At 48.5% G+C, this 12,201-nt stretch overlaps 1 protein-coding gene across 1 annotated transcript in view; it reads left to right on the forward strand.

The window, feature by feature from the left end:
• Positions 1-12,201, forward strand: part of GABBR1 (gamma-aminobutyric acid (GABA) B receptor, 1) — a 133,352-nt gene that overhangs the window by 104,416 nt on the left and 16,735 nt on the right. The window contains exons 10-17 of the mRNA XM_015413888.1: positions 2,505-2,606; positions 5,992-6,057; positions 8,358-8,549; positions 8,916-9,158; positions 9,887-9,950; positions 10,312-10,389; positions 11,543-11,693; positions 12,127-12,201. Of these exons, the coding sequence (XP_015269374.1) occupies positions 2,505-2,606; positions 5,992-6,057; positions 8,358-8,549; positions 8,916-9,158; positions 9,887-9,950; positions 10,312-10,389; positions 11,543-11,693; positions 12,127-12,201 (971 nt within the window). The remainder of the gene's footprint in view (positions 1-2,504; positions 2,607-5,991; positions 6,058-8,357; positions 8,550-8,915; positions 9,159-9,886; positions 9,951-10,311; positions 10,390-11,542; positions 11,694-12,126) is intronic.

Genomic DNA, 12,201 nt, shown 5'->3' on the forward strand with positions numbered 1-12,201 from the left:
AGGAGAAGAGGTTGATGGGGGGGGGGGGCATGATTGCTCTCTTTAAATATCTGAAAGGCTGTCATTTGGAGGAGGGCAAGGAGCTGTTCCAGTTGGCAGCAGAGGATAGGACCCAAAGCAACGGGGTTAAATTACATGCAGAAAGGTATCGGCTGGATATTAGGAAAAACTTTTTCACGGTCAGAGTGGTTCAAAGGTGGAATCAGCTGCCTAGAGAGGTGGTTAGCTCCCCTTCACTGACAGCTTTCAAGAAGAGGCTGGACAAATATTTGTCAGAGATGCTTTAGGCTGGTCCTACATTGGGCAGGGGGTTGGACTAGATGGTCTGTATGGCCTCTTTCCATGATTCTATGTCTGCCCACCTGAAACAGTGCTCTAAAGAGTAATGTAAGCACCCCAAACCCCCCAAATCCCTGTCCCAAGGAGCTTACAGTCTGAACCTAGACAGCATGGTGGGTTGAAAGAAGGGACTGGTTAAGAAAGAGAAATAAGGCAACATTAAGGGATGCCGTTAGTATGCCTCCAGGCTGTTCTCTATTTCAGATGCCCATTTGAGAGGCCTTTTTCTCCCCACTGAATCTTAATAAATGTCATCCGAGATCTCAGTTAAGTGCTACTTCTCTCCAAGATGTCCTAAGAAGAATTGCCGTTTGTAGTTTTCAGACAAGGGAAATTGCACAAATGGCACTGGGGAAGAAGTGGAGCCTTTCCACCAGCTGTGTTCCCAATGTCCGTCACATTAATGCAAATGTTAAGCAAATGAGGCTATTTTTGTGTGAACTGTGATTGGCAAATGGGCTGTAGCCCTCCATCTCATCATGGTACATTTCCACTGTCGCCCTCAGAGCTCAGCAATTCTTCCGATTGCTCGATCATGTTCTTTAACTCTTGGTCTAACCTCGGTCTTTAACCAGAGTCTTTCAGGAATGAATATGACTGGAGTTCTGGGATACAGAGTGTGGCTTTAGATGCACTATTGTTCTAGCTTGGTGCGTAAGGCAGCTTCCTACAGTTACAGTCACAGTCCGTCATGGATTTAAGTGCATTCAGTGTCATTGCTCTGAAGCATGCTGAAGTCTTTATGTTGGATTGTGGCCCAAGTGTCTAGTCCTTATGGCTGCAAGAAAAGATGAAGGACTTAGACCACGGGCAGGGTGTGTCTGTCTGTCTTTAGAAGTGCTGTAATATGCATTGTTTCAAAACAGGTAAGACATCAGAAGATCCGTGGTTGGATGCATCCATTGTTTTTAAATTGCAAATGTCAGGGGCCCTGTTTGGTTTGGGAGGGCCCCATGGGGCAGGGAGGAAGAGGGGGTTTCATTCTCTCCCCAGTGCACTTTCTCCAGTTGACACCCACCCCCATTATTAGCTCTAAAAAAGAAAATGGTAGTAAAAGATAGGCTGCACCATCTTTTTCCTTTTAGGTCAAATTACAGCTTGGGGAGAGGTTGTATTTGATGCCAAAATTGTGTGTGTGTGAGAGAGAGAGACAGAGATAAACATCTCCTCTCCCCCCCCCAGCAGCCTCAGTCCAAGCAGGGGCCCTGAACTACTGATAAGTACCATTTTAAAAACTGTGGGGAGATCCAGTCATAGACCTCCCAGTGCCTTGTCTGTTTTGATCCATGTTTTGTCTGCTTTTTTTAACCTGGTTTCACCATCTGTGTGATGGCTTGTGCTGTTGAAATATGTACTGTTACCTTATTATGAAAACAAATAAAGGAGAGGGGGGGACAGAGGAAGGTTTGTCTTCTAGTGGTCTAGGGGAGAACCTTCACTCACTGCAGCTCCAGTTCCCTTCCTGCAATTCCTAATCTCTGTCTCCAAGTCTGGCATTTTCCCTGCCCACCACTGTTCCGTGCCTTCCATCTTTAGCTCCCCTCCGCTGTCTGCAAAATTTACCTTGTTAGTGTCATTTTACTGATCTAACTGCCTAATTCTAATTGCAGAACATGGATGCAGTGTCCATTTATACAGTTCGGTTTTCTTTAAATGCAGGATTGCAGGCCCCCCCATGACCTCAAACAATAATTCACCCCAACGTTCATCCTGAATTCAAATCCTGCCTCTATCCATGTCCTCATCCTCTGCCACTAAACCAAAAGCACATGTTACCGTGGGGTGGGCATACTCTGTGCTTAAGATCAGAACACATTTTCTGCCAGGCTTTGAAGAGCTCCGGTCCCATGAAGAACGATGACACACACACACCTTTCTGAGATTTTACTTAAGCGCTCCTCCACATTTTCAAGTCGATCTTCATGGTCGTGGAAATCAGAATTTTTTCACGAATGAAAACTGAATATTGAAATGTTGCATTTTCTCACAGGTATGAAATTCTGTGCGAATTTCACCACAACGGCAGAGACTTAGATACCTGGACTTTTTTTAAAAAAAAACCTAACTCTTAACTATGAGGTCCCCCTTCCTTGAGCATTATTTCTAAATGAATCCCTACCACCTATCGCTTTGCCGTCATGATGCCTCTTTCTGCATTCCCACAGACCTTGGATGACCTTGAGGAACGAGTCAAAGAGGCTGGCATTGAGATCACCTTCCGTCAGAGCTTCTTCTCAGACCCCGCTGTGCCTGTCAAGAATCTCAAGGTGAGTGGCGTGGGCCCGGCCATGACTGATGGTGGTGGTGGGGAAGTGTCTTCTGCAAGAGCCACCGAGGGGGCCCTCCGATTCCTATCATCTGTGCATCAGGTGCAGAAGAAGGGTGCAAAGCAAAGTATCCTTGTTTGCTAGGATAGAAAAGGTATTCTTGTCTCCCTATTATAGGACTCTTTTATACTGTAGACTCCCCAAAGTCCAAACCCAAATACTCTTCCAAAGAAGTTTTTGGGCTGGCCTTTAGAATTCAGCATTGGGTCATCAGGCGGTATGTGTGTGTGTGGGGGGGAATGTCAGTGACATTTTGATGGGGCACATTTTTGGTTCCTCCAAGGCTTTGGAATTTGGAGCAGGGTGGGTGAGTAGGGAGGGGGGTGCAGTTTGCAGTAAATGGTACATGGTGGATCTGTATCTGTGCTGAGCATTCATGTATGCACCAAGCCATTTGTTTATGTGTATGTGCGTATTTAAAGGTGCATGTCGGTAGAGCAGCAAAGCCTTGCATGGTCATTTTTGTCCCCTCTGGTCCATCTTTTACATGCTCATCCTCATGAGGCACCATCTAACTGATCGTCTTCCTGGTGTCCTACACATTAGCCTCTGGAAGGAGGGACCGGCCTGTCTTCTGCTAGCAGCTCACACTGGGCACATGGACAAGTGGTGGTGTCTGGAGGGAGAGACCAGCCTTCAGTGCCTGTCTGCTCCTCCTTGCCTTGTGCTCCCAGCCAAGGAAAGGTTCTTATGTGCCGCCAGTCACTCACCCGTCACAGCCGCAGCCTTCTGCTGACTGCAAGGCCTGGCGTTCTGGTGGCAACGGCCCCCCGTCTGAGCTAATACTTGGGAAGACTCCCATCCTTCTGCCCAGGGAAGAGCTGCCGCCGCTGCCACCATGACATCAGCCGCCGCCATTGATTTGGCAAAAGGCTGAAGTTGCCGTAGGCGTCTGGCAGCGAAGCCCAGAATTATGTGGCTTGTTACCTTTCTGTATATGTAGATTTGGGAGAAAACCAGGACTATGGAACTCAGTTTGGCTGGGCCAGAAATCTGCCTCTCGCTCCAGGTGTGCTACTGCCTACCGTCCACAGACGGAGTCTATGAAGCTGGAGCACACATATGGCATGCCCCACTGGAGACCAGCAGTAACACTGGGCAATTTGCTTGTCAATAATAATGGTATCAGATAACCAGGCACAATGTGGCTTATTAATCATTGATGAAACACCAGTTTCATCAGCACAAGTTCAGCACAAAAAAACAAGAGGCTCTCCCTCTCTCTCTCTCTCTCTCTCTCTCTCTCTCTCTCTCTCTCTCTCTCTCTCTCTCTCTCTCTCTCTCTCTCTCTCTCTCTCTCTCTCTCTCTCTCTCTCTCCTGGGCTTCTTCCAAAGAATCCGACGTGAACACATGAAGCTGCTGCTTTATACTGAATCAGACCCTTGGTCCATCAAGGTCAGTATTGTCTACTCAGACAGGCAGCAGCTCTCCAGGGTCTTAGACAGAGGTCTTTCCCATTGCCGACTACCTGATCCTTTCAATTGGAGATGGCTGGGATTGAACTTGGGACCTTCTGCATGACGAGCAGAGGCTTCACCACAGAGCCACAGCCCCTCCCCCAAAACATGCCAAATTCCGACCTGGGTTCTTCTGACCACACAGTGTGCCAGTGTGAATAACAGTAGGTTCCGGAGAAACTAAAGAACGCCTTTCCTCACACAATGTATAACACACTTGAGAGCCAGTGTGGTGTAGTGATTAAGAGCAGTGGACTCAAATCTGGAGAACCGGGTTTGATTCCCCACTCCTCCACATGCAGCCTGCCAGGTGACCTTGGGCCAGTCACCGTTCTCTCTGAACTCTCTCAGCCCCACCTACCTCACAAGGTAGGTGCTTGTGGGGAGGGGAAGGTGATTGTAAGCTGCTTTGAGACTCTTCAAGGTAGAGAAAAGCGGAGCATAAAAATAAACTATTATTCTTCTACTTACGGAACTCTGTGCATAAGAAAGGGTGATCCTAGTAATTTTGATAGCTTCTTAATTGACACATTGACAGAGGATAAATTTGAGTAGTTATCATGAAACAGAACCTCCATAAGCAGCTGCACAGAACCTCCATAAGCAGCTGCACTAAACTCTGAGTACTGGATCCCTAAGTCAAATAACAGATAACTTTGATGCCCTTGCTTGTGATTTTCCAAGGGAATCTGGTTTCCTTTCCTGGAAACATGCTGGCCCTAATGGATATTTGGTTTGATTCAGCATGACAGTTCTTATGTTGGTTCATTGTGCTGTGATAGAGTCGCAGAATCGATATATTGGCAAGCTTTGCTGTTTATCAGTTTAAGAACCCACATATAGGAAGAGAGAAACAGAGAATTCTGGGAGACAAGTCAAGCATAGCTTATTCTCCCTCTATAGTAAGCCACAGAAAGGTTTCTGTGACACATTCAGGCCAATAGGGAACACAAAGGGGTCCCCCCCCCCAGGGCTGGACCTACCCCAGCCTGTGTCTGGGAAGTATTCTTCCCAGGCACAGGCTGGTCTAGAGTAGGCCTTGACCCCCATTTTTGTTATTTAAGAATGCTGACAGTTTGTAATACATGCCCCCTCCCCTCGCTATTTGCATTAAAGTACGTTTTGGTGTGGCTTGCATGCTACTTTGGGTGTAAATGTCTCTCGTGCATGTTTTCAGTGTGTACTCAGGGAGGCGTGTCTATGATTATGGGATAGGATTGCCGAGTTGCAGGTGGCACCTGGAAATCTCCCGCTATTATAATTTATCTCCAGCCAACCGAGATCAGTTCCCCTGGAGGAAATGGCTGCTCTGGAGAGTCCACTCTGTGGCATTATACCCTGCTGAGGTCCCGCCTCTCCCCAAACCCCCACCTTCCCTAGGTTCCACCCCCCCCAAACCTCCAGGTGTTTCCCAACCCAGAGCTGGCAACCCTATTATGGGAAGATGGACAGCAAATTGTGTGTCTGGATTTATGGGAGGGTCATTTTTTTTTCTTTTTTGGCGTGTGTTCATTGGTGCATCATGTGATCCAAGGCTGCGTGTGTGCATTGCAGTTGGGTACATATTGGAGAGAGAACGTGTGACACCCATATCCCTGCTGTTTTCTGGGGACTGGCTGTGAGGGACCCTCTTTGTATACAGTGCAGAATTTCTTAATCAGATCTGTGACCTCTGCTGCCAGGCGTCAGTAGCACTGATTTCTGCTAGGCATATAAAACAAGTACACAAAACTGGTATATGTGTGTGTGTGTGTGTGACAGTGAAACTGCATGCTGACATGTCTGTGGTTAATATTTCATTGTGCCTGGCGTTATCTGTCTCTGTGGGAATGTCTTCTGGCCATCTGATCCGCTTTTCTTCCTTCAGCGCCAGGACGCCCGCATCATTGTCGGGCTCTTCTATGAGACTGAGGCGCGGAAGGTCTTCTGTGAGGTGAGCGGCTCAGAGGGTGGCCGTTTGTTAGGCTGTCTCGGGGAGTGACAGGATGCAGTGAACGTGATTGTGCAGTTCCTTCCCCCCCACCCCGGGCCCCCCGGAGGCACATAGTTGCCCACTAAATTGGCTTCCCAGCTGGACACTTCCAGGGGGATTGTCCTCTGGCCCTTCGGATGTGATGTCTCCGTCCCCTTTCTGCCTCACACACGCAGACTTGGATTGCCAAATTCCCCCTGGCTGCCAGCAGGGGTGTGTGGGACAAACAGCACATACATCCAATTTGCTGCTCCCCCATGCCAAATCGCAACCCACCGCCACCTTCTTTTCCTTTAAAAATGTCAATTGTGGTTTTGTTATACACATTTTTCTTTAGTTAGGTCCTGAGAGACGCTTCCTGTTCTGGTGTCTCAAGCGCACATTAGAAATTGAGTGGCTTGAAAAGTGGGACAAACCACCACATGATTTGCTCTCAGAAAGTAATGAGGACAGACTCCTGGGAGAAATCATGAGCTGGCGTAGGCATTCTTCTACACAGCCAGCAGTGACAAAAAAAAGAAAGAAAGGAAAAAGGTCTGGTAGTTCCCATAATGCCTTGCTCGTATTCCCTACCTTTCTGTTCTGTCCACTTTCAGCATTCATAGGCCACCACTTCATGAGGCCTGGATAGGGATGAACAATAAATCCAACCCAGGAGTTGGTTCAGTCACCCCCTAAACCTCTTTTTCCCATTCTCCCATCAGGCAGGAGGGGATAAACCATTGGGAAATTTCTACCAGCTCCCTCTACAGGATACCTTAAGCAGTTAAGGTTTTAAGCAGGCCAGATTCTCCACCTTGGTGCATTTTTCTTGAATCTTCCTTTAACTGATGCTCACCTACCCTCAAAATTTGGAGCCTTGTAGAGGCCTTGTTATGGAGCTGCGGTGGCTCAAGTGGTTAAGACGCTGAACTGCAGGCTGTGGAAGGTCGGTAGTTCAGCAGTTCGAGACCCGAGTGTGACGCATGACGGAGTGAGCTCCCGTCTCTAGTTCCAGCTCCTGCCAACCTAGCAGTTCGAAAGCAAGAAATTGCAAGTAGATAAATAGGTACCACTTCAGTGGGAAGGTAACAACGTTCCATGCGCCTTGGTGTTTAGTCATGCCGGCCACATGACCACGGAAACGTCTTCGGACAGCGCTGGCTCTTCGGCTTTGAAATGGAGATGAGCATTGCAACCCTAGAGTCGGATTCGACTGGCTTTCGAGCAAGGGAACCTTTACCTTTACCTTTTTTAGAGGCCTTGTAGAGGGCAGTAAACATGTTCAGCCATTATCAGGCCATTGGGATATGGACAGCATCTTCTGCTTCACTGTTAGAAAGGAATAAGGTGGGGCCCCACAAGGAATCATGAGGGTGGGAAGCAGCATTTTCTTCCCAACCCAACTCTTCTCCCTCCAGCATACCTCAAGATCTTAGGGAATTGTACGGTCCAATTTCTCAATTCCTGTCTGTTTCCCTTTAAAAAAAAACACACACACCCTGATTCTCACCTGTCTTCAACATTTTATGCCTCTAAGATGGCTCCTCACCAGGACCTTTTATTTTGATTGTTGTCTTTTTAAATTTACAAGTAATATACATGGGGAGTCCCCTGAGTATGCAAAAATGTCTGCCTTGTCCATTGGTGGTTGCATTCCACTGTCCTGCTAATAGGTAGCTGACCATGAACTTTACTGTTTAGAGGGGAAAGATGGTAGTGGTGCCAGTTTGGTGTAGTGGTTAAGTGTGCGGACTCTAATCTGGGAGAACCGGGTTTGATTCCCCACTCCTCCACTTGCACCTGGCTGGATGACCTTGGGCAAGCCGTAGTTCTGATAAGAGCTGTCCTTGAAAAAGAGCAGTTTGTGTCAGAGTTCTCTCAGCCCCACCCACCTCACAGGGTGCCTGTTGTGGGGAGGGGAAGGGAAAGGAGTTTGTAAGCCGCTCTGAGACTCCCTTGGGTAGTGAAGGGCGGGGGTATTCCAATCTCCTCTTCTTCTTCTAGTGCTTACAAAGTATCATTGAAATGAAGGAGTAAACTTGGTGGATTATTTAGCTAGAGCATCTGTGGGGAGGAACTTCTTGGCTATGCCAAGGAGTATAGAAGGAAGGATGGAATTGTGGGTAGGAAGCAGAAGGATCGAGACCTACCTGGAAGGTAAGTGCCAGGAAGGATCAGCAGGCAGACAGATGGGGCCAAGATGAATGTCTATCCTTGAGTGGATTGTTGTGTTTCTTGCTTGACCCTTCACTCTTCCTCTTTTGTGGCCCTGGGGACAGGTGTACAAGGAGCGCCTGTTTGGCAAGAAGTACGTCTGGTTCCTGATTGGCTGGTATGCTGATAACTGGTTCCGCATCAAGGATGCGAATATTAACTGCACGGAGGAGGAGATGACGGAGGCAGTGGAGGGGCACATCACCACAGAGATCGTCATGTTAAACCCGGAGAACACCCGCAGCATCTCCAATATGGTGAGGAAGGTCCGGGGGGGGGGTCTGGGGAATGCTTGTGAGCTGTGAGTTGATTTCTGAAAAGAGGGCCTGGCAGATTCCCAAGCCTGTCTGGAAGCTGAACCTCTCTGGCTCAGAGGCCTTGCTCTTCATTCCTGGATGTGTAAAATGCTGGCTGTATCTGTTTGGCGGCAAGAGAAATGCTGCCCAAATGCACTGCTGTTATTTGTTCTCACGGGGGCCATCATTGTGTATGGCGTTTTCCAAAGGGAACAAAAGATGCCTGCCGTCGGGTGTCCTGAAGCGGACTCCTTTAGTAGGAAGGCTGGTCACGGGGCCCTGCAGACAGGGTCGAAGGAGGACAGCTTTATCTTTTGCTCTTTCCAGACATCGCAAGAGTTCATAGAGAAGTTAACAAAGCGTGTGGAGAAATCTCCTGAGGAGACAGGTGGCTTCCAGGAGGCGCCTCTGGCCTATGATGCCATCTGGGCCCTGGCCCTCGCGCTAAACAAGACCTCCGCTGAGCTGGTGAAGAAGGGCCTCCGCCTGGAAGACTTCAATTACAATAACCGGACCATTACAGACGAGATCTATCGAGCCCTCAACTCCTCAGCCTTTGAGGGAGTCTCGGTGAGTGCCCCCCCCCTAACCCGGATCTCCTGAGCACAGAATGTAGGTGGTTGGGGTGCAGAATTGCAACAGTACAGGAACAGATGTGCTTGACCAAAAAAAAATCTTAGTTATGTAACAAATGTAATTATGCAGAACTGGCCTATTTATGTTTTTAATGGCTCAGTTTCCATCCCATTCCTCCACTTAGCATTTGAGTTTTTGCAGATTTGTTCTTGATGGAGTGGGCTTGTAAAGAGCAAGAGGAGAGCGACGGGAAAGCGTGTACTTGTGTGAGATTTATGGGGAAGGGAAGGCTGCGTGAAGATCATGGGTGGGTAGCTCTGGGCAAAAGCTGTACCACGTGACCACAGTGTCTTGTGGCAGAAGCGTCTTCTGTGTTGTCCTAAGGCATCTGCAGAACGTTGAGGACAAAGCCTTGGCCTATTTTGTTTCAAAATGAAAGCAGAGTGTCTAAATTCTGCCTTGGGTTTGGGATTCTCACACACACACAATTTTTTTTGGCAAGAGCCGAATCAGCGGTGCAGCAGACTTGACGACCAGTTTCTGTCTTCTAATCTTGCATTGTCAAGCATTTTTCATACTTGACCTCCAAAAAGCACTTTCCTGCAAAAGAAACCAGCCCCTCCTGGAGAGTGCGAGTGGAGGATTCAGACCTCTACTGCCTAGCTGTACGGCTGAACCTTTGGGAGACTGCACTGACACCTCCCTTTCCCTTCCCTCATCAGGGACATGTGGTCTTTGATGCTAGTGGCTCTCGGATGGCCTGGACCCTCATCGAACAACTGCAGGGTGAGTTGATTGTACCAGGGGTGTTGGTTTTGGGTTGTTTTTCTGGCCCGTGTCTGCAGTGCAGGAACTCTCGGTGGCTCCTTCTGTATGGATCCGGTTGCGTGGTTGACAGCTATTTGATTTTGAGAGGCTGTGACACGCATAATTTCCTGAGCCCAAAATTATCCATTGCTTCATCCCAGAATTACTGATTATTAAATTTGCTTGATTATTAATTCCAGCACTCAAATGGATTGACAGCTGGTAATTCGTTCTATGATTCTATGATTGCCTCTTCCCAACCAGCTCTTGCTGAGGGTGGGAGGGACATCGTTGCCCTTTGACCCTCCTACTGTCTGAAATGCTCTCCCTCTGCCAACAGATGGCGTCTATAAGAAGATTGGCTATTACGACACCACCAAGGATAACCTCTCGTGGTACAGCAATGTCAAATGGATCGGTAAGAGGCCAAGGGCTTGCCTGCATGTAGGGATGAGTCGCAGAAGGTAATTGTGGGCAGGAGAGACTCAACTTCTGTGGGGAATGAAAAGATCTAAGGGTGAGAAGATCTCTTTCCATAGGAGGCTTGAAGATCTAGGTATGGTGGCATTGGTTGCTCCATTGAACCAGAAAGGTTTAAAGACACAAAGATCTAATTCTGGAGGGAGACTTTTACAGCTAGAGTATCTTACTCCAAATGACTGGGGAACATCAGGGTCTAGGAGTTTGTTTTTTGCAGAATGGAAGTGATCTCATCTCCAGTTCAGACCATCTGAGAGAGACTTTAGTAGACTTTGGGCAATGCCGGTGCTCAAGAATGTCTTATTGATGAGTACGGTAAATTGTTTCACAGTGTGGTGAAGAACCAAGGAGCATAGTACAAGGAAAAGAATGAGGCACTGAGAGGTCCCATAGAGGAAGAGTGTGCAAGGTATTAGGAAGATGGCTTGGTTTGTGCCAGAGATCCCTGCACTCAGAACTTGGTTCAGAAGAACACAGCCAGCTGCAGTGTTGAAATGTTCAGGGAGAATGCCACACAGAAACATTCGACCGCATGGCAGTCTCAGCATACCAAACAGGCCAAACTGAATCAGTCTTCTGAGCTGCGGAGACAAGAAATGAAACCATGTGGTGCCATGAGAGCCAGCATGTTGTAGTGGTTTAAGAGTGACAGACTCTAATCTGGAGAACTGGGTTTGATTCCCCACTCCTCTGCATGAAGCCTGTTAGGTGACCTTGGGCCAGTCACAGTTCTCTCAGAGCTCTCTCAGCCCCACCTGCCTCACAAGGTGCCTGTTGTGGGGAGAGGAAGGGAGTACGGTTGTAAGTGCTCCTCTGCATGAAGCCTGTTAGGTGACCTTGGGCCAGTCACAGTTCTCTCAGAGCTCTCTCAGCCCCACCTGCCTCACAAGGTGCCTGTTGTGGGGAGAGGAAGGGAGTGCGATTGTAAGTGGCTTTGAGACTTATTAAGGTAGAGAAAAGCGGGGTATAAATACCTACTCTTCTTCTTCTTCTCCATGTATGAGAAAGACAGGTAACAGAGCCTTTTGGGTCCTATGTTGGGGTGAGGGGCATGGCTCCTGAGTAATACTCTTCTCCCCCATGTCCTGCAGGGGGTACCCAACCTGCTGATTACACAAAAGTTATCGTCACTTTCCGGTATCTCTCCCAGAAGCTCTTCATTTCTGTTTCGGTTCTGTCCAGCCTGGGCATCCTGTTGGCCATCATCTGCTTGGCCTTCAACATCTACAATGGACATGTCAGGTGGGTGTCCCCCTCTTCCCATGCCTCTGCTCTTGCGCTGCCCACCTTTGATGCTTGCAGCCACTCTCATGTCCCTTTCTGGGATTGCCTTATTGTTGAATCTTTTCCTTGGCCTCGGCCCCCGTCCTCCATGCAAGGGCCCAATCAACTTCTTCTGGGTCCTGGTTGCAGCTTCTCAGTGCCACCGTGGCATTTGAGCTTTAGGAGGTTGTGGAGCTCCCTCAGTCTGGTGTTTTCTGCAGCTTGGGCATAGGGGAATTAGTGCGTGGAGGCAATTAGGTCTGGACCTTTTGAGATGCAAAGCCCCTTTGGGGCTCTGATGGTTTCCATTCCGGTGTTTTCTGCAGCTTGGGCATAGGGGATTAGTGCGTGGAGGCAACCTTTTGAGCTGCAAAGCCCCTTTGGGGCTCTGATGGTTTCCATCCCTCCACAGATACATCCAGAACTCGCAGCCGTACCTCAACAACATGACAGCGGTTGGCTGCGCCATGGCACAGGCGGCCATCTT

The sequence above is a fragment of the Gekko japonicus genome, unplaced genomic scaffold (genome assembly GCF_001447785.1).
Source record: "Gekko japonicus isolate JY-2015 unplaced genomic scaffold, Gekko_japonicus_V1.1 scaffold204, whole genome shotgun sequence".
Classification (NCBI taxonomy): Eukaryota; Metazoa; Chordata; class Lepidosauria; order Squamata; family Gekkonidae; genus Gekko; species Gekko japonicus.